The sequence below is a fragment of the Pongo abelii genome, chromosome 20 (assembly GCF_028885655.2).
Source record: "Pongo abelii isolate AG06213 chromosome 20, NHGRI_mPonAbe1-v2.0_pri, whole genome shotgun sequence".
Taxonomy (NCBI): domain Eukaryota; kingdom Metazoa; phylum Chordata; class Mammalia; order Primates; family Hominidae; genus Pongo; species Pongo abelii.
This window is the reverse complement of record NC_072005.2, coordinates 16,303,939-16,331,455: the sequence shown is the minus strand read 5'-3', so window position 1 is coordinate 16,331,455 and position 27,517 is coordinate 16,303,939. Positions and strand designations below refer to the sequence as shown.

At 53.8% G+C, this 27,517-nt stretch overlaps 1 protein-coding gene across 1 annotated transcript; it reads right to left on the bottom strand.

The window, feature by feature from the left end:
- Positions 1 to 118: 118 nt before the first annotated feature.
- On the bottom strand, positions 119 to 21,699 carry RAB8A (RAB8A, member RAS oncogene family). The gene is given in 8 exon segments (NM_001133531.1): positions 119 to 1,530; positions 4,110 to 4,160; positions 5,627 to 5,692; positions 6,190 to 6,279; positions 8,140 to 8,217; positions 11,867 to 11,927; positions 15,373 to 15,433; positions 21,563 to 21,699. Coding segments are annotated over 8 exon segments (624 nt in total). The 5' UTR covers positions 21,687 to 21,699; the 3' UTR covers positions 119 to 1,437.
- Positions 21,700 to 27,517: the final 5,818 nt, after the last annotated feature.

Here is a 27,517-nt window from a genome sequence, read left to right as displayed (position 1 = left end):
TCTGAGGTGGCTGCTCGATGGGGTAACCCATGGGCTCTACCATCTTGTCCAGACCCACCCCCAGCACCTAGCCATGTCCGTGTGGCCTACAGGGAAAATGTGGACATAAAAATCCTTGGACTTTAAGATGAGCTTTAATTTGTTTGTTTTCCTTAAGTGCATTTATCGATGTAAACAGAGCATGTTAGAGATTCCCGGGGAGAGCAGACTATTGCTGACATGTTGGTTTTAATTCAAAAGAAACGATGATGCCAATGGTTTGGATCGACAGCAGCTTAAGGAGAAAAAAAAAAAAAGAAAGAAAAAAAGAAAAGGCTGGTGACACCCCTCTGGCTTGGTTGACCTGGTCCCAATCATAGTCCCTGTGGGACAGCAGAGCTGTCAAAACAGAACCCAATGATGACGGCTGAAAATCAAGCCAGACTGCTATGCGGTCAGCCTGCCGCCGTGGAATGCCTCGTGTCTTGGCCATGTCCAGCCAAGGGTACAACGTGCTTGTTCCCGATCACCCAGGTTTGCCATTGGAAGTCAAAGACAGAATCGCTTCATGGCACTACAGATGTGGAAAAATTAAAATCTCAGCTAGAAAGAACGTCCAATTTGGAGACAGCGGGAGGACACGAAGGAGTGGGGGCCATTTTGGTGCTGAGAGGAGGGTGCTCCAACTTCAGGAGGACCATGTGACGGCTGTGGTTGTTTTCGGGGTCACTTATAGCACACACAGCGTCCCTTTGATGCTTGATGGGGACCGCAGACGGGCCTGCGGACCTAACCTCTGGCTGTGGACAGGAGAGGCTGCTCCAGGCTTCTTTCCTTCTCAACGCTTTACACAGGATTTCCCTCATTTGTGCTTTCCTTTGGTTTAACAGTTAAAAAAGAAGAGTGAGGGGACAAAATGGTCACTTGTCCAAAACTGAGAGAAGAGGTGGAAGTGGGTGCCAAATCTCCTGGGTGATGCTTCCCGGGCCTGGCAATCGGTTGCCTTGCTCAGGGTTTGGGACCTGTTGCTCCTGGAACCACCACTGGCCTTCTGGGACCTCGCTTCCGTGGTGGGGAACATGAACCAACCTCCTGGTGGAGCTTTGTGTTGCAGTGAGGCCACAAAGCAAAGGCCCAGAGGCAGAGGCCTGACACTGGCTATGGTCGACGGTCGCACCTTGACTCTCTCTCTCTGGATATACAACGTGTGGGTGGGCCCGTTCAGCAGACATTACAGGAAAAATAGCAAATTTTTAACTTATTCCATCTCCAAAGTTGAAAAAGATCAGACAGTTACTAAAATAAACGATTTCTCAATTGCATTCTGGTGGCCGTGGGCCCGGTGGCCACGGCATGGGCGGGGCGTTGGAGGTGGGAGGGCCCCGGCTGAGTGAGGGGCTCACTCAGAACAGGCACAGTCAGCTGGGCCGAGCGAGGCTCAGAGTAAGGCGGTGTTCCTCACAGAAGAACACATCGGAAAAAGCTGCTCCTCTTCTGCTGGTCCGGTGTGATTTTGACTCCCTGGTTGCTCCCCTGGGGGCTGTTGCCTTCCTGAAATCACAAGAGGTTTTCTGAGGTTATCACTGAGCATCAGCACTACGTCTCACAATCAACCAGCCATCCACCTAACCATCCATCCAACCATCCAACCAACCAACCAACCAACCAATCAAACAACCAAACCAATCAAACCAATCAAACCAACCAAACTAACCAACTAACCAACGAGCCATCCAACCATCCATCCATCATCTGCCAGGTCATCCATCCGTTCCCATTCCAACCATCCAACCAACCAGTCAGCCATCAAACCATCCATCCATCATCTGCCAGTCCATCCAGCTGTCCCCTTCCAACCATCCAACCAACCAACCATCCATCTATACCCTTTCAACCATCCATCCATCCACTCACCCATTCCCTTCCATCCATCTATCCACCTGCTTCCAACCAACAAACCAATCAACCAACCATCCATCCCTTCCAACCAAGAACCATCCACTCATCCATCCCTTTCCAACCATCCATCTTCTTCCAACCATCCATCCCCTTCCAACCAACCAACCATCCATCCCCTTCTAACCACCTCATCCAACCAACCAACCATCCATCCATCCCTTTCCAGCCATCCATCCACCCATCCATCTCCTTCCCCCCATCCACCCTCTTCCAACTAACCATCTCCTTCTAACCACCCCTTCTGACCAATCAACCATCCATCCATCCCCTTCCAAGCAACCACCTCCTTCCAACCAACCATTCATCCATCCCCTTCCAACCAACCAACAAACCAATCATCTACCTATCCAGCCATCTCCTTCCAACAAATCAACCATCAATTTATTCCCTTTCAATCAACCATCCATCCATTATCTTCTATCCATCCATCCAATTCTCTTACAACTGATAATTCGTTTTTCAAAAACAGATCTATTTTCCATCTGCTATATACCACCCCTTCCAACCACTCTCTCACTTATCCACCCACCCCATCATACCCTTCCCAGCACTTTGGGAGGCTGAGGCAGAAGAACTGCTTGAGCCCAGGAGTTTGAGACCAGCCTGGGTAACAAGTGAGATCCTGCCTCTTAAAAAAGAAAAAATGGCCAGGAGGGGTGGCTCAAACCTGTAATCCCAACACTTTGGGAGGCCGAGGCGGGTGGATCACCTGAGGTCAGGAGTTCAAGACCAGTCTGACCAACATGGTGAAGCCTCGTCTCTACTAAAAATACAAAAATTAGCTGGGCGTGGTGGCATGTGCCTGTAATCCCAAGTACTCGGGAGGTTGAGTCAGAAGAACCGCTTGAACCCGGGAGGCAGAGGTTGCAGTGAGCAGGGATTGCACCATTGCACTCTAGCCTGGGCAACAGAGCGAGACTCCTCAAAAAAAAGAAAAAGAAAAGAAAAAAAATTAGCCAGGCATGGTGGCGTGTGCTTATAGCCACAACTACTTGGGAGGCTGAGGTGGGAGGATTGCTTGAGCCCAGGAGTCGAAGGCTGCAGTGAGCTGTGATGGTGCCATTGCACTCCAGCCTAGGTGGCAAAGCGAGACTAAAAAAAAAAAATCTCTTTTTTAACTAATAAAAAAAACTAAAAGAAAAAAGAATCAAACCTTGACCACTATACTGAGGAAAAAAAATTACAAGAAAATCCCAAATTATTGTTGGTCAGTGCACTGGTTTCCATGAACTGTTTCCCATTTTGATTTAATGGCCAAAGAGCTGCTATTAAATCAATCGCATGCCTCATTGTTCAACTCACCGCATCTTAGAATTACAAAACGGATTTGCTTACATCAGATGTAAAACTTGAACGGCATTTCGTATTTTATGTGCATTCTCGAGTGACCAGACTTAACCCACAAATAGAGCGCCGTGTGCTCCCTGATTGGACAACCAATGTAACATGGCCGGGAAAGGGCAGTTGCTGGAACCAGGGCGAGGGAGGAACGGTCACTACGGTGTTTAGGCACTAAATGCCCCCAAAGTACAGGGAAGTGTTTGATTCCGTCAAGAAAGCACCATTTGATACTGAGCGCAGTGGACTAGGAAATCGCTAATGTGGCAAACAAAAAAAGCAAGAAACGAATGAGAGGGTAGATGGGTAGGGATTCATGCAGACTTCCCTGGAGGCCTCAGAGAACCCTGGGACACAATGAAGGTCTCAGAGCTGTCACAACTTGTAGCATCTGGGGCTGGGGTGGAGCGGGGGCAGGTTCTTGATCTGCCATGCTTGTCAAGACGATGAGCCAGCAGTTATCAGACACCAGCCCTGGCCCTGCCCAAGCAACCTAGGAAGCTTTTCTCCAAGACGTGGCTCTCTGTCCTTGCACACCGTGTTGTCTTTCTGGCCCTTCTCTTCAGTGGAATGGAAAGGGCCGTGTGCCCCCTGCTAGCCTGGGGATTCACCAGGCACGGCCTTGTCTGCTTGGGCAGCATCCCCAGGCCGGCACTGTCTGATGCTGATGCCCCAGCCACACCTGCAAACTCTTCCCCCTTTCCCAGCAATGTCCCATGGGGTCTGGCTGGGCCCTAAAAAGCAGGATCTAGGGCACGTCATGTCACTGCTGCTAACGACAATGGCTGGATCCCAGAGATCCACTCGGGGATCTAGGAAGGACACACACTCACCAATTTTTTGTCCATTTTTGCTTTGATGTCTCTGGCGAGAGTGAAAAATGCCTGTGGAATAAGCACATTGTGAGTCCTCGGGATGGCAGGACCCCGAGGCCTCAGCCACCTGTGTACAGCAGGTGTGGCGGGACAGCTTCCTAGGCGTGGGCCTCCCATTTGGCCCTTTGATGCCCGCCTCTGGCAGTGGGTTCATCTGGCCTGTCCGGCCCCAGCTCCTGTCCTTTCCCGGCTCCCTCTGCCTCCCAACCACCCTTACTCTCCGATATCAACTCTCACTTCTGCAGAGCACCTTAGCATTGACGGGACTTTACGCATGCGCCACGCCCCCTAAGCCCTGTGAGATGGGGCGACACTCAGTTGGCCAGAGAGGAAACTGAGGCTCAGAGAGGCCAAGTGACTTGTCCAAAGGCACCCAGCAATTAACTGACCAATCCAGAAGGATCTAGAAGGAGTGCCCAGTTCTTTGTCTCTGACTCCTAGGTTCTGTCAGCTCTGGCCTCCCTTCTGATGGTCAGGGAAAAAGGCAAGCAGCTCTGTGGCCAAACAAGCTTCACTCAGAGTCCTTGCCTCGCAGGGCTGGGAGCGGGAGCAGGTTCATCTCCCAGCACAGCCAAGGCTTGAGCTGCTGTCACAGCCTTGAGGAGGGGACATACACAGATGGCGGGAGGCGTGATCCCAACATACATCCCCATGATATGGTAGGTTCTGGAGAGGAGAGTGGCTTGGGGTGCAGAGGAAGGCCCAGGGGAGGCCGAAGGTGTTCTTGGGAAGAGGCCCCCTGGGCCGGGCCCTGACTAGAAAAGGGAACCCGGCAGGCAGAAAAGGGGGCACACAGGAGGGAAATGCAGTGATGTATTGGAGAAGGGAGCAGCCCAGGTGGCCTGGGGAGGGCAAGGCCCGAGCCCTGGGTGGCAAACACCAGCTGTAGCTGGTGAAGGAGGGCTTTCCATGCCAGGTGAGGAGTCTAGCCTTTGTTTTCACGTCAGCATAGAGACTTTAGGTCGGGAGTGATATGGAAGATCCGCTTTGGAAACATGACTAGGATGGGGAAACATCACAGGATCGGCCGCAGGGCTGGGGTCGCCCCGTGGAGAGGGGAGGGCGGCATGGGCCCGGGTCCCATCAGGGCTCCCTGCTGTGTCTGGGCTTTTGACAGGGGCCTCTCCAGGGTTAAGTGGTGTGGCTGAGAGGGTAAACACAGAGCTGGGTCTTTCTGAGCCTTAGTTTCCTCACCTGTAAAACTGTGCCTATTCCCCAGGGCTGCCCAAGAGCCTGTGAGATGCGTCCTAGGTGCCCTTTGTGGGGCCTGTCCCTGCTGATGGCACATTCCCAGGGGCTGCCTGTGCCTGGCACATGGCACTGCCCAGGAAATGTCCCTCAGAGGACTGACTGGCAGCCCTGAGCCTAAGGCTGGTCCCTCTGGCAGGACCTCCTCGGAGGACGCCAGCTCCCCCTTCAGCCTGAAGGGGCCAATCCTGCAGGCCCCGTGTCTCCCAGCAGGGCCCGGGACTCACATTTTCCACGTTGATGTTGGCCTTCGCGCTGGTCTCCATGAACTTGATTCCATAGTCGAGGGCCAGCTGTGAGAGAGGGAGGCACATGCATGAGCACACCAGCTGCTGGGCGCATCTGAGCTTGCCCAAAACAGGAGCTGAAGGCAGGGCCGGCGCCAAGAGGGAGCAGCAACGGGGCTGGGGCTGTGGGCGTGACTTCCTGGATCGCTCCCTCGATTCTATAGCGAATGCCCCTCCACAGGGCCGCACAGGGCATAGAGTGCTGCGGATGGCAGCTGAGATGGGAGGGTGGCGGGGACCTGCTGGGATCAAACCATGGCTCTGTTTCCCGCTCCTGTGGTCTTGAAAGCCTGGAGCGACGCCATGGTAGGTTTTGATGAGATGCCCGCGGAGTGCACCCAAGAAGCCCCGGCTGGGTGTGTGCTTCTGCCATCACAGGCACGTGCCCCACTGGGGTGACCAGCTCGTCCCAGGTCCCTGGGGCAGAGGAGGGACAGGGGAAGGCCTCCGCACAAGAACCCCAAGACCCTGAGGCCCTCTGCCCCTTGTGCCACCATGCCCACCTTTTCTCCTCGTTCCTTGGAAACTTGTCTCTTGTCATTCACATCACACTTGTTCCCGAGTATCATCTTTTCGACGTCTGCAGAGGCGTGCTGAGAGGGAGGGGGACAGACGGGGGATCAGACCGGATGACACAGGCCAGGTGCCTTTGCCAACACACAGCCTGTCCCCACAAATCAGAGCGGTGGGGTCAGGACGGCTAGGTACAGCCTGGTCTAAGGAACAAGCTGAAGCTCAGAGAGGCCAACAGCCAATGCCAGGGCTGGGGCCAGGGTTCTAGCTGCTACTCTAAGCAAATGCACATTTTCTGAAATGCTTTCTGGCAGCTTCTATGGCAATATCAATCAGGCTCCCGCACCTGGGCTGCTGGGCAGGTCTAGCCTATGGGAGGTGAGTGAGGCTGAGATATTTACCCCCCACCTTTGCTTTCCTCCCTCCCTCCCTGGTCCTCCGCAAGAGGCCCCAGCTGTTGACCTTCTGCTCTGACACTTTTTTTTTTTGTTTTTTTGAGATGGAGTCTCGTTCTGTCTCCCAGGCTGGAGTGTAGTGGCATGATCTCGGCTCACTGCAACCTCCACCTCCAGGTTCAAGCGATCCTCAACCTCCCGAATAGCTGAGATTACAGGCATCTGCCACCATACCAGGCTAATTTTTTGTATTTTTAGTAGAGACAGAGTTTCACCATGTTGGCCAGGCTGGTCTCGAACTTCTGACCTCCGGTGATCTACCTGCCTTGGCCTCCCAAAGTGCTGGGATTACAGGCGTGAGCCACCACGCCTGGCCCTGACATTTCAGCTCTTTTTGGGCTCCAAAAACAGGCCGTGCCTAAGGTGGTTGCAACTCGGGGCAGTCACCAGCCGCAGACACTTCACCACACTGTGTGACGTTGCCCAAACTCTGCCCTCATACCCAAAGGCAGCTCCTTCGTCAAGCCTCCCCAGGTCCCCATGGAGGGGACCACGCTTCTTGGAGGACGGGGACACTGGAAACTGCTGTCTTCTTCCACCAGCTCAGACTTGGTCTCTGGAACCTACTGCGCCACTCCCTGCCTCACTTCCCATGAACCAGAAGGTGGCTCCTGCCCACTGGCCAGAAACAGAGACTTTTCACAAAGACCAGGCTTTCCTCCTCTCCACAGATGAAGACAGCTTTCCCAGCTGGGGTGCAGCCCTGCACTGGCAAATTCGGCAGCACAGCCCTCTCAGGGTCACTGGGGAGGTGAGCCCAGTGCAATGACTCATAAACGATGGGGTGGCCTCTTGGCCTGGCCTGGGAGGTCCATGAGTCCTGGGTGGACAGTGATATGCCCTTTTGCTGTGGCTTTATAGATAGGAAAAGTTCTCTGGCTGTGCCTCCGACCTGAAGCCCCACCTGGTTAGTTATAGAAAGCTGCAGGTGCCGGCAGCCAGGAAGGCTTTGGGGGTGAGGTCAGCTCTTCGGGGAGCAGGAAGATGAAGATGCTGGCTTTGGGAGGGGAGGAGGGGTTGGCCTCCTTCTCACCCCTCTATGGTTCAAGGTCTGAGCACAGGTCGTTTGTACCAGGTCACGCCCTGCTCCGATATAGCTCAAAGTACAACTGACGCCTGCTCACCACACCCTCCAACTATAAGGGTCACACCTGTGCTAGACCCTTCCTTATCTAGAAAGCACCCAACACTCACGATGACCACAAGCTTGGATATCCTTTCTCTTATGACCATAACACTGGCCAGATCCAACAGCCTAGCTGGAGGGATGGGTTCCGAGGGGCTCTGGGGTGGGGCCAGGCCAGTGTGTGGTCCCTGGGGCCGGCTGACTGCATCTCAGTCCCTGCTCCCACCATGTCCCTGACTAGGAGGCTGTTGGCAAGTGGCCTGTATGTGTCTCTGCACCTTGCCCTTCTCATGAGTAAACCAGAGGGCTCCGGGACAAGGACTGAAGCAGGGACAGTGGGAGGAGCCGGCGGGCCTCACCTCCTCAATGTTGCGAATCCAGTTCCGGATGTTGTCGAAGGACTTCTCGTTGGTGATGTCGTAGACCAGCATGATGCCCTGCGTGGGCAGAGAAGACACAGGTGCCTGATCGGCTGCAGGCTCTGGAAGGGAGGCCTCAGCGGCACCAGAGAACAGTGGTGGGGAGCCCAGCACCCACTGCACAGCCAGGCCCATTAGCTGCCACCCTCCCCACCTCTGTGGAGCCCCGGAAGCCAGCCCCCTCCCCTCCATCCCTGTGGCCCTTCCTTCTGCTGGGTTATGGCACCAGCCTTGTCCTGCCCCGCCGGGCCGCTGAGGTGACCCTTCTGCCTCACAGGCCAGCCCCTGCCACGCCCTCGCTGACAAGCCCGGCTGGCTCCCCTCATGGCCCACGGGGTGGTGCAGCCTGACGGTGGGAGCTGCTCCACAGGTCCACTGCCAGCAGCACTCCCCTCACGCTGACCCTCCCCTGCAATCGGCCTCCTCTTCACCCCTTGCTCACCCCACGCTCTGCCTGAGCCACCTCCCAGGCACAACCGAGCCCAGGGAGTCCTGACCCGACATCCACACAACTTCCAGTGACCCCACCACAGAGGGAACCGGCTGTGTGAAGATGGAGCCGAGAGCGCCAAGGCCCTTGCAGTTCCCTAACCTAGACGTGAGCAACTGGGAGATGGCGCGTGGGTCCTGAAAGAGCTTCGGGGCAGCCCTGCCTCAGCCTGGGTCAGTGGACAAGGGCAAACATGCCCATGTGATGCAAGGGGAAACTGAGGCACAGAGACGTGACCTTTAAGATTCAAGCCCGGCAGGGGGAGGGCTAATTCCAAAAGCGCTGATGACACCTATCCTCTCAGCAATGTCCCTGGGCCTTTTTCAGCCCCAGAACCCACATGTGGGGGCCACCCTCTGACGGTCTGTGTGTGGTTCTCGATGTCCTTGTGGAGTGTCCACAGTGGGCCAGCCTGCAGTGCCATCACAAGTCCCCCTTTGTTGCCGGGCATACTGGGCTCCAAGGCACATGGCCTGCTCACGTCCAGGCCTGGCTTTCTTCCTTCCTCCTCGCTACCTGCTCCCCAGGCCCAGCCCTGCATCTGTGGCACCTGAGGGTACTGATGACTTCTGTTGCTGGCCAAGTTGTCTGGGGCCATCCAAGTTTGCAGAATAAGGACACGGGCCATGTGGTAATGGTGAGACAGGTGAGGGTGCAAGAGTGTGGGACAAAATGACACAGATGGGGCAAGAAAGTCACTGCAACCCCAAATCCCCCTGGGAATTCGGGGACATGAATAATGGCCTCACAGTCAGCCGCAACCATGGCGAAGAACCTCAAGGCTGCAGTGGCCCATGATGTCTGCCATGCCCCAGCCACGGTGGGCACACCCTGTGACTGTGACATGGTCAGGGACAGGGGGCGTGGGGCCCTTTATCCGGGGACCGGACCCTCTGAAGGCCCAGGATTCCTGCCTTCACCACTAAGTTGGCGACATGTGCCCAAGACTCAAATTCCTGGATTGTACCTATTTCAGGGAGCTGAGGGGAGAGAACCCGGACGTTAGTGGGGCAGTGGGTAGAGGTCTCTCTTAGAATCAAGCAGAAGCACCTGGAAAACACTGAGCCAGCCATCCTATTCCAGGTTTTCCTGGAAACGCCCCTCAGGGCTCCAAGTAACTATTTTCCAGGCCCCCGTCTGGGCAAACCTCACAATGGGTCTCTAGGCATCCAATGCTTCCCAAACTTGGGATTTTGAGGCCCAAGGGTCTAGGAGCATGCTGACAGAGATGAGGACACAGCTGCAATGGTGGCACTGTCCCATATGACTGCTATTGGCTACACAAGGCTCTAGGGCATCAGAAACATAGCTGCTTTGACCCAAGGAGCTGGATTTTCAATGTTTTTTAAAATTAATTAATTAATTAATTAAGTAGTTAAGTGACGGATTCTTGTTCTGCTGCCCAGACTGGAGTGCAGTGGTGCAACCTCGGCTCACCGCAACCTCCGGCTCCCGGGTCTAAGCGATTCTCCTGCCTCACCCTCCTGAGTAGCTGGGATTACAGGCATCCGCCACCACGCCCAGCTAATTTTTGTATTTTTAGTAGAGATGGAATTTCACCACGTGGCCAGGCTGGTCTCCAACTCCTGACCTCAAGAGATCTACCGGCCTCGGCCTCCCAAAGTGCTGGGATTACAGGCATCAGCCACTGAGCCTGGCTGGATTTTCAGCGTTCATTGGGTAAATTCAAATAGCCACATGCAGCCAGTGGTGGCATCTGTTCAGGTTGGCCTGGGTCTAGGGGATGGAAAGCCACAATCATCTTGGTGCTGGTTGAGGATGTGGGTGCTAGAGACAAACAGCCCAGCCCAGCCTAGCCATTTACCTGCTGAGTGAACTTCGGCAGGGCAGGCCACCGGGCCAAACCTCAGGTTCTTTGTTATAAAACAGGGATGACAATGGCGCCTGCACAAAGAGGTTCACAGCCAAAATGCAATGAGATAATCTGAGCTAAGACCTGGGCCCACTGCCTGATGCAGGGGAGGGCTTGGTGATCAGGGCAGGGTGGAAGGTGGCTATTTGGGCCCAGAGAAGATCGGGACAGGCCCCAGGTCACACAGTTTTCTCCAGAGGCTGAAGCTCCCCAAGACCCCAGTGCCCTGAGGCTGCCTGCCCACCCTCCACCAGAGCACTGTGAGGTGGGGGGAAAGAAATACATTAATTTTACTGAGGCACACTAAGGCTGCAACCCACACGAGTGGGTTTCCATGAGGTTTCGGATGCCGCGTGGGATGCTCTAAACACATAATGCCTCCATTCATCTCCACCCTCCACGAGTCTTTCCTGAGCAACTACTGCAGACCCAGCAGGTTCCCTGGGGCCAGGCAGATGGCAGGGACCAGGATGTGGCACTGCCCTCATCGTGGAAACAGGCAGCTGCCTGAGCAATTAAATGATGGGGTATGCCGAGGAAAGAGTGGGGAGCAGAGGGACCTGGGAATGGGGAGAGGCAGCCATTTATCCTCAGCACAGCCTGAGACACAGTGCTGTGCTCCGTTCCATTTTCCAAGTCAGGAGATGGAGCTCAGTAGGCAAGCCAGGGTCTCAGGCCAGGTCCAGGGGCTCCACCTCCTGCTCCCTCCACCCCTGAATGCCCTGCCATGTACACACAGGGCCCCTGACACAGGACCTCGTCCCATTCCTGGCCACCTTCTGCATCTAGTTAAGGCCTGGCCCAGAGAAGGTGCTTGAGAAATGTTTTGAGGGATGATGAGTGAGTCTTCCCATCACGTCATCCCGCCTCAGGCCTGGGTGACGGATATAACGGCCGACAGCCCAGGGCAGGTCAGCTCCTGGAAGATCTTCAAGCTTTTGGTAGCAAATTCCATAGAGACAGATGCAGGTCATGTGACAGCTCCTAAAAGTCAGGGCATGCCGGCTTTGACCGCACTGAGCTCACCTGGAAGAACTGGCTTCCTGTGTCTTCCTTCATTCCCCAAGAATTATGTTTCCACTTTATTTAAACCCTGCATTGTCTCTGCAGCCAGAAGGGGAGGTATGTACATGGGGTAGGCCGGGGCACAAAGCCTGTTCCTAAGACTAACTTGGGACCAAGGAGCCCTGAGGACTCGGGGCACAGGCGCCACAGAAACATCTAGGCTTCGGTAACCAATGCACAGTGACGCTCCCATGTTGACTTAAAAAGGAGATAAAAACAACCAAACAAAAAATCCCTACCATTGCGCCCCTGTAGTAGGCCGTTGTGATCGTCCGAAACCGTTCCTGACCGGCCGTGTCCCTAAACATGAAGAGAAGGGATATTAGCAACATTAAAGGAAAATAACTGTCCCCAGTAGGAGACAAGGAGCATCTACCCGGGATGCCTGGCTTTCTCACGGGTCAGCCGCTGTGATACTTTCTTCTGCTGAGGCAGCACTTTCTAATCTCCCTATTACTACAGGGAAGGCACTGTGGCCTGGAGGGGTTAAGGTCATTTGATGTGGCAGAGCTATGATGGGATCCCTGACCCATGCGCCTTCTCCTCTTCTGCACCTTTGCTTCCAGGGAATTCTCCCTGGAGTTTCTGGTTCACAGAAGAGCCAGTCATGTGGCTCAGGAACATAACTCTTGCTGTTGAGGGTGGCTGGGACTCAGGAAAAACTTTCAGGCCTGCCATCTTGGTTTGAATGATGGGGAAAGTCCCTCCTCATCTGCATGACAAGGAACACAGGGCCTATTGCCCGGGAGGTGATGCCTGGGTAAGATACAACCATGCCCAGCCCAGCTCCTGGCTTGAAGGGTACTTAGTGTTTGGTTTAAAGGTAGGTAACCTAACTGGCCGGGCGCAGTGGCTCACATCTGTAATCCTAGCACTTTGGGAGGCCGAGGCAGGTGGACCACCTGAGGTCAGGAGGTCGAGACCAGCCTGGCCAACATGGTGAAACCCCGTCCCTACAAAAAATACAAAAATTAGCTAGGCGTGGTGGCATGTGCCTGTAATCCCAGCTACCTGGGAGGCTGAGGCAGGAGAATCGCTGGAACCCAGGAGGCGGAGGCTGCAGTGAGCCGAGATTAAACCACTGCACTCCAGCCTGGGTGACAGAGCAAGACTCTATCTCAAAAAAAAAAAAAGGTAACCTAACTGGCCTGGTGCAGTGGCTTACATCTGTAATCCCAGCACTTTAAAGAGGCCAAGGCGGGTGGATCACCTGAGGCCAGGAGTTCGAGACCGGCCTGACCAACACAGTGAAACCTCATCTCTACTAAAAATAAAAAAATTAGGCGGGCATGATGGCATGGATCTGTAGTCCCAGCTACTTAGGAGGCCGAGACACAAGAATCGCTTGAACCGGAGGTGGAGGTTGCAGTGACCTGAGATCGTGCCGCTATATTCCAGCATGAGTGACAGAGTAAGACTCTCTCAGAAAAAAAAAAAAAAAAAAAGCCAGGCGTGGTGGCTCACTCCTGTAATCTCAGCACTTTGGGAGGCTGAGGCCAGTGGATCACCTGAGGTCAGGAGTTTGAGATCAGCCTGACCAACATGGTGAAACCCTGTCTACTAAAAATACAAAAGTTAGCCAGGCATGGTGGCAGGTGCCTGTAATCCCAGCTACTCGGGAGGCTGAAGCACGAGAATTGCTTGAACCAAGGAAGTGGAGGTTGCAGTGAGCTGAGATCATGCCACTGCACTCCAGCCTGGGTGACAGAGTGAGACTTTGTCTAAAAAAAAAAAAAAAAAAAAAAAAATTAAGGGTGACCTAACTGATTGGTGGCAGAGCCAGGGCAAGACTCTGGTCTTTTGTCTTCAAGCCCAGGGTTCCTCCCACGGCCCTGCCGGGACCCGGAGGGCTCTATACGTCTGGATTGTGCAGAAACACCTTGCTTGGAGCTGACTTTCTGACACCAGCAGCAGGAGACATGAGTGGTTAAGAACAGTCATTTTTGCCGAGTGCAGTGGCTCACGCCTGTAATCCCAGCACTTTGGGAGGCTGAGGCAGGTGGATCACCTGAGTTCGGGGGTTCGAAGCCAACCTGGCCAACATGGCGAAACCCCGTCCCTACTAAAAATACAAAATTAGCCAAGCGTGGTAGCAGGCACCTGTAATCCCAGCTACTTGGGAGGCTGAGGCAGAAGAATTGCTTGAACCCAGGAGGCGGAGGTTGCAGTGAGCCGAAATTGTGCCACTGCACTCCAGCCTGGGCAACAAGAGCAAAACTCTGTCTCAAACAAACAAACAAACAAAAAAAACCAGTCATTTTTTTTTCAACCACAGTCCTTAGAAGAGATTGCTGAGAGCAGAAGCAGGAAGGCAGGAGGAAAGTGAAACTTCTGCTTGCTGGTGCAGCGTCACTTTGGACTTGGGAACAAAGGGTGACATGGCACCAACGTGCTGGAAGTGGAGAAACTTCCATGGCTTGGAACTTACAAGGCAGCCAGAGCTTGACTTACTACCAATGTCTGCAGGATGGACTGCACGTTAAACCTACCCGACTCCCAAAGTCAGATTAAGAAGTGAACAGTAGGGCTGGGCGTGGTGGCTCACGCCTGTAATCCCAGCACTTTGGGAGGCCGAGGTGGGTGGATCACTTGAGGTCGGGAGTTTGAGACCAGCCTGACCAACATGGAGACACCCCGTCTCTATTAAAAATACAAAATTAGTTGGGCGTGGTGGCGCATGCCTGTAATACCAGCTACTTGGGAGGCTGAGGCAGGAGAATCCCTTGAACCCGGGGGGCGGAGGTTGCGGTGAGACAAGATCGCGCCATTGCACTCCAGCCTAGGCGACAAGAGCAAAACTCCATCTCAAAAAAAGAAGAAGAAAAAAAAGAAGAGGTGAATAGCACCTGCAGTCAAGGGTAGCTGTGGGGCTCCCTGAAACTGGCAAGTGGGGATGACCGGTCACACTTTGAGACTTGAGGGAGGATGGCTTCGTGGCCCATCTCCTGGCACACAGCTCCCACTCAAAGGCACTTGCCTGGTTTGGGTGACAGGGAAGTTGCACCATGCTCTTAAATGTGACTTCTCTTTGTTTTGCTCAGGGCCAGTGACTCTATGCAAGTGGCATGTGTGCAGAGCAGGACCCCACGATACCCGCCACCTGAACTCAGTCTCAGCAAACTAGAGTCAGGCCAGTGATGGCGACTTGGTGCCTCCCCACTTCCCTAATTGTATGTGCATGGGAAGTCACCCTTAGTTCTCAGGAATGGAAACAGGTCTCAACAAGGGGCCCAGCCCTCGGCTTAATTTCAGTTCGGGGTTTCGGTCTGCATGCTAGGAAGCGAGGCCAGGCCTGCCCCAGGAGAGAAAAGAGGAAGTGAAGTTCGACCTTTATGCTTCTGAGTGGGTTGAGAGGCTCAAAAGGAAACTCTCGGCTGGGGCATCTCACAGTCCGTGCAGGCGTCACCAGCACCTGGCACCGAGAGGGCTCTCTTCCCGTTCAACAGAAGCAGCCCACTCTGAAGCCCAGACCCAGATGGTGCCCACTGCGGAACACTGAGCTAGCCAGGGCTGGGCAGCTTTGTGCCTATGATGCTATAGGCCCTGGTGCCCTGCAGCCAGCAGAGGACAGCTCTCTGGGCCGGGTATAAACCTCCAGGAGCTTCTGGAGAAAGCCCCATGTGCCAGGACTGGGCACCAAGAAATGGAGGCCAAGGTCACAGGGACGGTGGAGGGAGAAGGCCAAGGGCTTCTGGCTTGAAGCCCTCGCCAGGTGGAGGGAATGACAGAGAACAATGACTCTTACCATATCTGCAGTTTAATTCTCTTGCCATCAAGCTCTATGGTCCTAATTTTAAAGTCAATTCCTGAAAGAGAAAAGAAAAAAGGCACGTCACTGTCAGCCCATTTCCCAAGTTGGGTCTGAGCTGGGCGCCACCAACCTATGCTGGTGACAGCTGTTGTGGCTTACGGAGACCCTGCCTGGCACTGGGCATGCAGGATGTCGGAATATTCAGATCTGGAAACACTTGGAGATACTTTCCCTCTCCAAGGGCCGATGGGAGCAGTGCAGAGCAAACCCAGGGGGCGTGGGTGGTCAAGCCCTGCTCTTGTCCCTTGCTGCCAGCCGAACCCGCCTCCCCCTCTGCAGGCAGTTGTACAGAGTGGGTCTCAACAGAGCCCTCTGCAGGCCTGAGTCCCTCGCTCCCCAACACCCTGCAGCTGACCCCCAAGCACACAGGGCCTTGGGCCCCACGATGCATCGATGCACATGGTCACGTTCTCTCCTGCCCCCAGCTTTTGTACACGCTGTTCCTTTTCTGTGGGTGGTCTGTGTCCCACTGGCCCGTCAGCTGGGCAAACTTCTCCTCCTTTAAGGTCCCCTTGAAGATCACCTCCTAATAAGCCTTCCTGACTCCATCCTCCTTGTCTCTCACCTCCTGCTTTCATCCCCTTTCCCCACGGTGACTTCGCAGCCACCTTGATGTTCCCCAGGCTCCCACTGTTCCTCCTCAGTCCCCTCCCCAGCCTTCAAAAATATAACCCTAACCATGTTACACAGCTAACCTCTGCTCCAAACTTTCTTTTTTTTTTTTGAGACGGAGTCTCGCTCTGTCGCCCAGGCTGGAGTGCAGTGGCACGATCTCGGCTCCCTGCAGCCTCTGTCTCCCGGGTTCAAGTGATTCTCCTGCCTCAGCCTCCCGAGTAGCTGGGACTACAGGTGCCTGCCACAATGCCCGGCCAAATTTTGAGTTTTTAGTAGAGATGGGGTTTCACCGTGTTGGCCAGGCTGGTCTCAAACTCCTGACCTCAAATGATCCGCCTCCCTCAGCCTCCCAAAGTGCTGGGATTATAGGCATCAGTCACCGCACCCGGCCCTCTGCTCCAAACTTTCTAGTATGTGCACCAACAGATGAATGGATGAACGAAATATGGTCCAACCACACAACGGAATATGACTCAGTCATAAAAAGGAACGGAGTACTCATCCATGCTATACAATGTGGATGAACCTTGAAGACAGGATGCTGAGAGAAGCCAGACATTAAAGGTCACTTAGTGTGAGATTCCATTAACAGACATGTCCAGCATAGGCTCATCCATAGAAACAGAAAGCTGATTAGCAGTTGTCTGGGGCTGGGGGGGACATGGGGAAACTGGAAGGGTTAGTATCTTTTTTTTTTTTTTTGAGACGGAGTTTCTCTGTCACCAGGCTGGAGTGCTGTGGTGCGATCTTGGCTAGGCTGGAGTGCAGTGGTGCCATCTTGGCTCACTGCAACCTCTGCCTCCCGGGTTCAAGTGATTCTCCTGCCACAGCCTCCCAAGTAGCTGGGACTGCAGGCATGCGCCATCATGCCCAGCTAATTTTTCTATTTTTAGTAGAGACAGGGTTTCACCATGTTGGCCAGGCTGTTCTCGATCTCTTGACCTCGTGATCTGCCCACCTCAGCCTCCCAAAGTACTGGGATTACAGGTGTGAGCCACTGTGCCACCGTGCGTGCCTGGCCTTGGGTTGGTGTCTTTTTGGCATAATAAAAATGTTCCCAAATTGCCTGTGGTGATGGTTGTGGAACTCTGTGAATGTACCCAAAGCCACTGAATTGTACACTGCAAATGGGTGAACTGTATGCGAATTCTATCTCATAAAGCTATTTTTTTTTAAAGCCTCTTTCAGGGGGTCCCTGCCCCCTTCCCTCGAATAAAGTGGAAACAGCTGCCCGTGTGTGTCAAGGTCCTGCCTAACCTGGTCACCTCTCAGCACTCTGGCTCATGACCTGCTCTCTCCGGCCACACCATCCACACAGTGATTTCCTCAACATTCCAAGCATGCTCCTGACTCGGGGCTTTGATGTTTGCTGTTCCCTGCCCTGGAAAGTTCTTTCTTCTGTGGCTACCTGGCTATCCCTTTGTTCAGGTTCCCATTCAAGTTCCCTCCTCAGGGGAGCCTTTCTAACCATCCTCATCAGTTCTCCCTTTACCTATTTATTAACATAGCTGACATACATTTATGTATCTGCTGCATGGACCTGGGCATAACACTTGCAGATCACAATGGCCCATGTGGATGAGAAACAGCCAGACCCAGCCTTTGCCACCAGGAGTTTGTTCAAATTCCTGCCGGAGAAGACTTAAGGCCCAGGCCTGGCTGGGCCTCTCTGAACCCAGGGTGGGGATGCTAATTCCATCCAGCCAGCCCCAGCACTGGACTTTCGCCCTCTCAAACGTAAGCTCCCTGGGGCAGGGACCTGACAAGTCTCATCCACTGCTATTACCTCCAGTGACTGAACACACAGGGGCTGAATACGCATTTGCTAGAAGCTGGTACCCCAGTCCTGCACGCACCTTGACTCACCTGCGTCCTCTCTGCAGCCCTCTTGCCAAAGCGGCTGCCTGGCCCACAGAAGACACGGGCAAAATATGGCTGGATCAAAGTATTAAAGCGCAACAGGGTCTATGCGGTGTTGAGCGGTTCACAAAGCACTTTCTCAAATGCCAACCCTCTCACTGGAGGAATCAATGGGCCCCTGAGGAGGCAGTGGCGCCGAGCCAGGCTGATGAGAACCCATTCCAGGGAGCTACAGGGCCAAGTTCACACCACAAATGATCGATGGGGCTTCTGAGAATAGGCTTTGGTGAAATGTAACTTTTGGCAAAATGTTAAGGATTGAGTGGCAGAAAATGAACAGCCACTAATCCTTGTCTAAAATAAAACCCAGAGGTACACTCAGCCAATATAGAATTGCTTTTTTTTTGGAGACAGAGTTTTGCTCTGTTGCCCAGGCTGGAGTGCAGTGGCACAATCTTGGTTCACTGCAACCTCTGCCTCCTGGATTCAAGTGATTCTCCTGCCTCAGCCTCCCGAGTAGCTGGGAATACAGGCAAGCACCACCACGTATGGCTAATTTATGGAATCACCTTTAAGCATTAAGGTGATTCTGCTTCAGGACTAGACAGCCCAGTGTGCCTAGGCTTCCTAAAACATTCCCCACTTCCTGTCACACGTGTACAGGGACACACAAAATTGAGGAGCACTGTTAGATTGGCCAAGCTCCACAGCAGCACTCCACCCCACACTCCTCTGGGTTTTATTAACATGCCAAATTTAATTAGGAAGCGTAAACTTTATGAGGCCTAAGAATTATGAGGCCTGAACTTCAAGGTCATGGTGAATTAGACTTTCCTAGAAGACAGAAGGCTACAAATGGAAGGAGGGGAATGAAGGGGTGGGAGGGAGGGATCTTGGGGTCAGGTGCCACCTCCACCTTGCTAGGTAACTTTCACCAAGTCACACCCTCATCTGCAAATGGAAGACAGCCTCTTTAAAGCTCACAGTAACTCTAAAGAGGGGGGTTGGGCTCGGCGTGGTAGCTCATGCTTGTAATCCCAGCACTCTGGGAGGCCAAGGTGGGCGGTCACGAGGCCAGGAGTTCGAGACCAGCCTGGCCAACACGGTGAAACCCTGTCTCTACTAAAAAAAAAAAAATACAAAAATTAGCTGGGCATGGTGGCGGGCGATTGTAATCCCAGCTACACGGGAGGCTGAGACAGGAGAATCGCTGGAAGCCGGGAGGCGGAAATTGCAGTGAGCCGAGATCATGCCACTGCACTCCAGACTGGGTGACAGAGCGAGACTGTCTCAAAAAAAAAAAAAAAGCGGGGGGTTTGTGGGGAAGGCTGGGAAACTGGGATCTCAGTGAATGCAAGCCAGTCTGCTCACAATTAACATCATTTCTTTCTTTCTTTCTTTTTTTTTTTTTTTAAGACAGGGTCTCACTCTGTTGCCCAGGCTGGAGTGCAGTGACACCATCACAGCTCACTGCACCTTGACCTCCTGGGCTCAATCGATCCTCCCACCTTGGCCTCCCAAATGGCTGGGTCTACATGGGGGAGCCACTATGCCTGGCTAATTTTATTTTATTTGTTGTAGAGATGGGGTTTTGCCATGTTGCCCAGGTTGAATTAACGCCACTTCTTGATTGGTTGGAGCACAAGAGTTACCCTAAAGTTTGGCCTTGGAGTGTGGGAGGGGGAAGAATTCAGAAACATCTGTCTTCAGAGGCTGGATGCTGTCACCGCAGGAGCCATTCATTTGCTTCCTCTAGATGGCCTCTGGTTGTGGTGACAACCCCTTATTGTCTAATTCTAATCCTCAACCACCAGGGCACTAGGCTGGGCAGACAGTGTCACTCCTGCTCTAAAGACAGCAGGGCTGAGAGAGGGGTAGTGCACATTCAAGGGCAAACAACAACTGGAAACCAGACGTAATGATTTCCAGTCAATTCTCTCTATTTTACATCTGGCATATAACTGTTTTATAAAGCACAGCTCCGCTGGGTGCGGTGGCTCATGCTTGTAATTCCAGCACTTTGGGATGCCAAGGCGGGCAGATCACAAGGTCAGGAGTTTGAGACCAGCCTGACCAACACAGTGAAATCCTGTATCTACTAAAAATACAAAAATTAGCTGGACGTGGTGGTGGGTGCCTATAATCCCAGCTACTAGGGAGGCTGAGGCAGGAGAATTGCTTGAACCCGGGAGGCGGAGGTTGTAGTGACCTGAGATCGCGCCGCTGGATTCCAGCCTGGGCAAAAGGGCTAGACTCCGTCTCAAAAAATAAAATAAAATAAATAAAGCACAGCTCCTGGAGGGGGGGCAAGAATAGAATTAGCACATTATCGTGGGGTTCAGGGAGATAACATGATTCTGTTGAACTGACACAGTAAAGCAAAGGCCATTCCCTAGGTTTTCTTGAGTCGGAATAAACTCCTGGACTTAGTGACCGTTCCCCCACTTTCCCCATCCCTAGCAGGGCTACAGAGCTCACAAGCCACTCAGATCGGTGTTACTCCCAGGTCAAAACTTTTCACTGTGGGCCAGGACTGCTTTTGTGGCACTGAGAGAGGTCAGCTCCACTTCTGTGGACGTCACAACTGAGATGCAACAAGCCAATTCTGTTCAACCACAATGTGGGCTGGCCCTACGGGAAAAGCTGTTCTAAAGTGACAGCCGAAGTCTTGGGCCCTTTGATAGGGAAGTCAAGGCTGTCTGTGGCAGTGGCTGATTTAGTTTCTCGCTGAGGCTTTTATCTTGCATCTTCTTGGGGATGACAGGTCCCAGGGCAGGCAGTGCTGTCACTTGCCATTGCTGTCATTCCTGGAGCAGGATGAAAGGTGGGCAGGGAAAAGGTCCTGACTCCTCTTATCATTCCTTCTAGAGGAAAATACACTTATGAGGGGAAGCATGGTCAGGGAGAGGGGCTCAACCTCTGAACGCTCCAGAGAAAAGAGCAGGAATGGTGTGGGTTAGAGTCCCGGCTCCAAGGTGCATTAGCTGAGCTTGTCATCAGCTGGGAGTGTGCAGTGGCATCTCTCTAGGAGAGCTAAGCCTGAAGTTTTGGGTTGAGACACAGCCAGGTTCAAATTCCATCAAATCCCATTCTCACCACCTACAGACTGTGTGGCCTTGGGCAAGTTCCATGCCCTCCCTGAGCCTCAAATTCCTCATCTGTGAGACGGGCTCATAACAGCACTTAACACCCAGAACTGGAGAGTGTGAAAATGCACGTGAAGCACTTGGCATATAGTAAATGCTCATTAAGCTGAGATCCACTGTCTTTTTCCCATGGCCAATTCCCCATGACTCAGTTTCCACTTCTGTAAGGCAGGAGCCTCAAAAGAACCGCTTCGAGGGCTGCTGCTAGGACAGATCGAGAGGACGGCGCGAAGACCCCAGCCCAAGACATAACACGCCCTAACGAGCGGGCTGAGGGTCCGAGCCTCAGTCTCCCCATCTGCAAAATGGGCACCTGGTCTCCCCCACCATGGCCCAGGAACCCCCGAACGGCGGTGCAGGCGACTGCTCTTCTCCCTTTAGGCCCCCTCGACCCTCTCAGCGCCCTCGGCCCGTCCAGCCCTGTAGATCCCTCAGCCCCAGCCCCTCAGGGGCGCGCCCAGCCCGGGCCTCCGGCGCCCCCAGCCACTCCCCGGTCCCGCTACCTATGGTGGAGATAAAAGTGGAGTTGAAGGCGTCCTCGGAGAAGCGGAACAGGACACAGGTCTTCCCCACCCCCGAGTCCCCGATCAGCAGCAGCTTGAACAGGTAATCGTAGGTCTTCGCCATATTACACTCTCTCCCCGACGGGAAGTGCGGCCAGCGCCTCTCCACTGGCTACCAGCACCGTCCATCAGCACTGAGCCCGCCCCCTATTGGCTCCAGTCCCGCTGCGCGTCACCGCGGCCGACGCCCGCCCCTGCGTCCCGCCAGTCGCGGGGAGACCTTTGGAGGGGGCGAGCGGAGCGCGGAGCCGGAAGCAGCCCGAGCGCACCTCCCATTGGCCGGCACTAGGGAGAGCACGGGCTCTGATTGACCAGCAGTGAAGAGTCGTGGGGCTTCAAATGGGGACGAGGCGGGGGCGTGGCATTATGTGGCCCCCGCCTTCCACCCCCGACTCGGGCGGCCCGGCCCCGCCCCACTATAGGAGAGGGAAGGCAAGGAGCGGCGCCAACCGCTCGCGCGCCGGCAGCCTGAGGGCGGGGCTTGGGGTGCGTGCGCACGCGCGCCCGGAGTTCCGTTAGGCGACAGCAGAGGGCGCACGCCCGTAGTTGGGGCGGGTATCTCTGGGTCCCACCCTCACAGCTCGCGCAGGCGCAGTAGGCACCGAGGCGAGCGCGGGAAAGCAAGGGAGCGCTCTCAGTCTTGTCTGCGGCCTGCGAGTCGGAGCAGTGGGGGCCTAGGGAGGAAGGAGAGAGGAGGCGCTGTATACTCGAAAAGTGACCCAAGCCGGGCGCGGTGGTTCACGCCTGTAATCCCCGCACTTTGGGAGGCCGAGGCGCGTGGATCACGAGGTCAGGAGTTCAAGACCAGCCTGGCCAACATGGTGAAACCCCGTGTCTACTAAAAATACAAAAAATTAGCCGGGCGTGGTGGCGGGCGCCTGTAATCCCAGCCACTCGGGAGGCTGAGGCAGAGAATTGCTTGAATCTGGGAGGCGGAGCTTGCAGTGAGCCGAGATCGCGCCATTGCACTCCAGCCTGGGCTACAGAGCGAGACGCCGTCTCAAAAAAAATAAATAAAAGTGACGCAAGACGAGCTCCGAGGTCTGTGGCCTAGCGACCTGCTTAGAGACACCCAAGGCCTCCGCCACCTGAGCGGCTTCACCGCCACAAGCTGTGCCCCGAAGCGCGCGCCGGCCTCCTCAGGGCCCGCCCTTGGCCGCCTTAGGGGTTGTCCGGGCCAGCCCGGGGGTTGGGGGGCGGGGAGGGGTTAGAGCAGTGAGGATGCTGGGTCCTATCTAGGGGCCAGGGGCTCTCAACATTGAAAAAACTGGCCGGGCGGTGGCTCCCGCCTGTGGTCCCAGTGCTTTGGGAGGCCAGGAGGTTGAGGGTGCAGTAAGCCGTGATCGCCCCACCACTGCACTTCGGCTTGGGCGACAGAGCAAGACCCTATCAAAAGAAAAAAAGGCTGGGCGCGGTGGCTCACGCCTGTAATCCCAGCACTTTGGGAGGCCGAGGCGGGCGGATCACGAGACCATCCTGGCTAACGCGGTGAAACCCCGTCTCTACTAAAAACAAAAAATTAGCCGGGCGTAGTGGCGGGCGCCTGTAGTCCCAGCTACTCGGGGGGCTGAGGCAGGAGAATGGTGTGAACCCGGGAGGTGGAGCTTGCAGTGAGCCGAGATCGCACCACTGCACTCCAGCCTGGGCGACAGAACGAGACTGTCTCAAAGAAAAAAAGAGGAGAGATACATTTGGAAAATCGGGCATGCAGCTGGGTGTGGTGGCTCAGCCTGTAATCCCAGCACTTTGGGAGTCAGCACTTTGGGAGGCAGGAGGATTGCTTGAGCTCAGGAGGTAGAGACCAGACTGGACAAGATAGGGAGACCCCCATCTCTACAACAAATAAAATTAGCTGGGCGTGATGGTGCACGCTTGTAATCCCAGCACTTTGGGCGGCTGAGGTGGAGGTTCACTGGAGGCCAGGAGGTGGAGACCAGCCTGGGCAACATAGCAAGACCTCCATCTCTGCAAAAGAAAAAAAAAAGGTTTTTTGGCCAGGCGAGGTGATTCACGCCTGTAATCCCAGCACTTTGGGAGGCCGAGGCGGGCAGATCACTTGAGGTCAGGAGTTCGAGACCAGCCTGGCCAACATGGTGAAACACCATCTCTGCTAAAAATACAGAAAGTAGGCGGGTGTGGTCATGCGCGCCTGTAGTCCCAGCTACTTGGGCGGCTGAGGCACAAGAATTGCTTGAATCCAGGAGGCGGAGGTTGCAGTGAGCCGAGATTGCGTGATTGCATTCCAGCCTGGGTGACAGAGCAAGGCTCCATCTCAAAAAACAAAAAATGTTTTTAAAAAGGTAGCCGGGTATGGTGGTGTATGCTTGTAGTCCCAGCTACTCAGGAGGCTAAGGTGGGAGGATCCCTTGAGCCTAGGAGGTCAAGGCAGCAGTGAGCTGTGATCGAACCACTGCACTCCAGCCTGGGTGACGGAGCAAGACCCTGACTTTTTTTTTTTTTTTTTGAGATGGAGTCTCCCACGGTCACCAGGGCTGGAGTGCAATGGCACGATCTCAGCTCACTGCAACCTCTGCCTCCTGGGTTCAGGCGATTCTCCTGCCTCAGCTTCCCAAGTAGTTTGGATTCCAGGCACCCACCGCCACGCCTGGTGTGGTGTATTTTTTTGTATTTTTAGTAGAGATGGGGTTTCACTGTGTTGGCCAGGCTGGTCTCGAACTCCTGACCTCGTGATCCGCCTGCCTCCACCTCCCAAAGTACTGGGATTACAGGCGTGAGCCCCCGCGCCCGGCCCCTGACTCTTAAAATTTTAATCCCAGTACCAGCCCAGCAAAATGACGTTATTGTTCTTTTCCCGTTTGATGGTGAGAAAACTGAAGCCAGAGGAGGTTAAGTGACTTTTTTCCCCTTTCCTGCTCAAAAGTGGGAATTTGGTATCTGAACTCAGAGTGCCAAGCTTCCCAGGCTGCAGTTTGATCACTAGGGCTCTCTGCTTCTTAGAGATGGTCCAGTCTGTTCTAGGTCACTCTGGGGCCTCCGGGGCCTTGAGGCTCACTTAAGGATCTGCAGAAGGAGGGCCCAGCCTTTCCTTCTCTCTTCCACTTCAGCTCATTCTTCTGCTAATCTAGCTCTGGTTAAAAAAGCTTCAACCAGAGGCATTGACCACTTTACAGGCCTCAGCCTCTGTGGTATTTGATAGTCTTGATCACCTCTGAATATTCTTTTTTCTTGGTATTATCCTCATTTTATTTATTTACTTATTTTTGAGACAGGATCTTGTTCTGTGGCCCAGGCTGGAGAGCAATGGTGTGGTTTCACTCACTGCAACCTCTGCCTCCCAGTCTCAAGTGATTCTCCCACCTCAGCCTCCAGAGTAGCTGGAACCACTAGCATGCACCATCACGCATGGCTAATTTTTGTTTATTTTTTGTAGAGATGGGGTCTTGCTATGTTACCCAGGCTGGTCTGGAATCTGGAATTCCTGGGCTCAAGCCATCCTCCCACCTCAGCCTCCCAAGTAGCTGGGACTACATCTGCATGCTACCATGGCAGGCTAATTTTTTAATTTTTTGTAGAAATGGGGTCTCCCTATGTTGCCCAGGCTGGTCTCAAACTCCTGGGCTCAATCGATCCTCCAGCCTCCACCTCCCAAAAAGCTGGGATCACAGGTATGAGTCACCACGCCTGGCCCTAAACCATTTTTTTTTTTTTTGAGATGGAGTTTCGCTCTTTGTTGCCCAGGCTGCAGTGCAGTGGTGTGATCTTGGCTCACTGCAACCTCTGCCTCCCAGGTTCCAGCGATTCTCTTGTCTCAACCTCCTGAGTAGCTGGGATTACAGGTGCCCGCCACCACATCTGGCTAATTTTTGTATTTTTAGTAGAGACGGGGTTTCACCGTATTGGCCAGGCTGGTCTCAGACTCCTGACCTCAGGTGATCTGCCCACCTCGGCCTCCCAAAGTGCTGGGATTACAGGTGTGAGCCACCACCATGCCTGGCCCCTATCCCTATCCCTTTTTTTTTTTTTTTTTTTTTTTTTTTGAGACGGAGTCTTGCTCTTTCGCCCAGGCTGGAGTAAAGTGGCATGATCTTGGCTCACTGCAACCTGTGCCTGCCGGGTTCAAGCGATTCTTCTGCCTCAGCCTCCCAAGTAGCTGGGATTACAGGTGCGTGCCACCACGCCTGGCTAGTTTTTGTATTTTTAGTAGAGGCAGGGTTTCACCACGTTGGCCAGGCTGGTCTTGAACTCCTGGCCTCAAGTGATCCACCTGCCTCAGCCTCCCAAAGTGCTAGGATTACAGGCGTGAGCCACCGCACCCGGCCCTTTTTTTTTTTTTTTTTTTTTTTTTTGAGACGGAGTCTCGCTCTGTCACCCAGGCTGGAGTGCAGTGATGTGATCTCGGCTCACTGCAACCTCCGCCTCCTGAGTTCAAGCAATTCTCATGCCTCAGCCTCCCAAGTAGCTGGGACTACATGGTGCACGCCACCAAACGCCCGGCTAATTTTTGTATTTTTATTTTTTGTATTTTTATTTTATTATTATTATTTTTTTTGAGACGGAGTCTTGCTCTGTAACCCAGGCTGGAGTGCAGTGGCACAATCTCGGCTCACTGCAAGCTCCGCCTCCCGGGTTCACGCCATTCTCCCCCCTCAGCCTCCCGAGTAGCTGGGACTACAGGCGCCCGCCACCACGCCCCGCTATTTGTATTTTTAGTAGAGACGGGGTTTCACCATGTTGGTCAGGCTGGTCTCGAACTCCTGACATCAAGTGATCCCCACAAAGTGCTGGGATCACAGACATGATGAGCCACTGTGCCCGGCCCTGTCCCTATTTTATTTGCTGGTTTCTTCTCCCTACCACCTCTGCCTCCCCTTCTTTGTTTTTTTTTTTCTCAGACCCCATTGCAGTCTTTTTGCGGGGCGGGGGGGATTCTGCCTGTCCCTTAGCATTTGTGTTCCTCGTTGTTCTGTCTCTGTTCTCACTTTCTGGGGGCTCCTAATCCATGCTGACCATTCTCAGTTTTTTATCCTTAGCCCAGCCGTCTCTTCACTTCCACCAGCGTTCAGGACGTCTCCTTTTGGATTTGTCAGATACTCCTAGCTCAGCATGTTCACAACTGAACTCATCAGCTAATACCCAGACTGGCTTGTCCTGATTTTCATTAGGAGTGAAACTTAAGCCGTCTTTGACAGCTGCCTTTCATCTCTCATTGGTCACATCCTGCTTTTTAAGGAGGTTCTAAATAGCTCTTGAGGGCCGGGCACAGTGGCTCACGCCTGTAATCCCAGCACTTTGGGAGGCCGAGGTGGGTGGATCACCTGAGTTAGAAATTTGAGACGAGCTTGGGTAACATGGTAAAACCCCATTTCTACTAAAAATTAAAAAAATTAGCCAGGTGTGGTGGGCACGTGTAATTCCAGCTACTGGGGAGGCTGAGGCAGGAGACTGGCTTGAATCCGGGAGGCGGAGGTTGCAGTTGAGCCGAGATCGCACCACTGCACTCCAGCCTGGGTGACAGAGCAAGACTCCGTCTCAAAAATAAAAAACAAAAAAACAAATAGCTCTTGAATTGTATTCTTCCATTTCCATTGCCACAGTGGAATCATTACATTTCTCCACTGGTCTCCCTGACCATTTTCTCTAACCCAGATTCCACCCTGTAGTGTGCTTATTTATTCTAAAATACTTTAGGCTGGGCACGGTGGCTCATGCCTGTAATCCCAGCACTTTGGGAGGCTGAGGCAACCAGGTTATTTGAGGTCTGGCATTTGAGACCAGCCTGGGCAACATGGCGAAACCCTGTCTCTATTAAAAATACAAAAATTAGCTGGGCACACATCTGTAGTCCCAGCTACTCGGGAGGCGGAGGTGGGAGGATTGCTTGAGCCCAGGAGGTCGAGGCTGCTGTGAGCCATGATCGTACCATGGCCCTCCAGC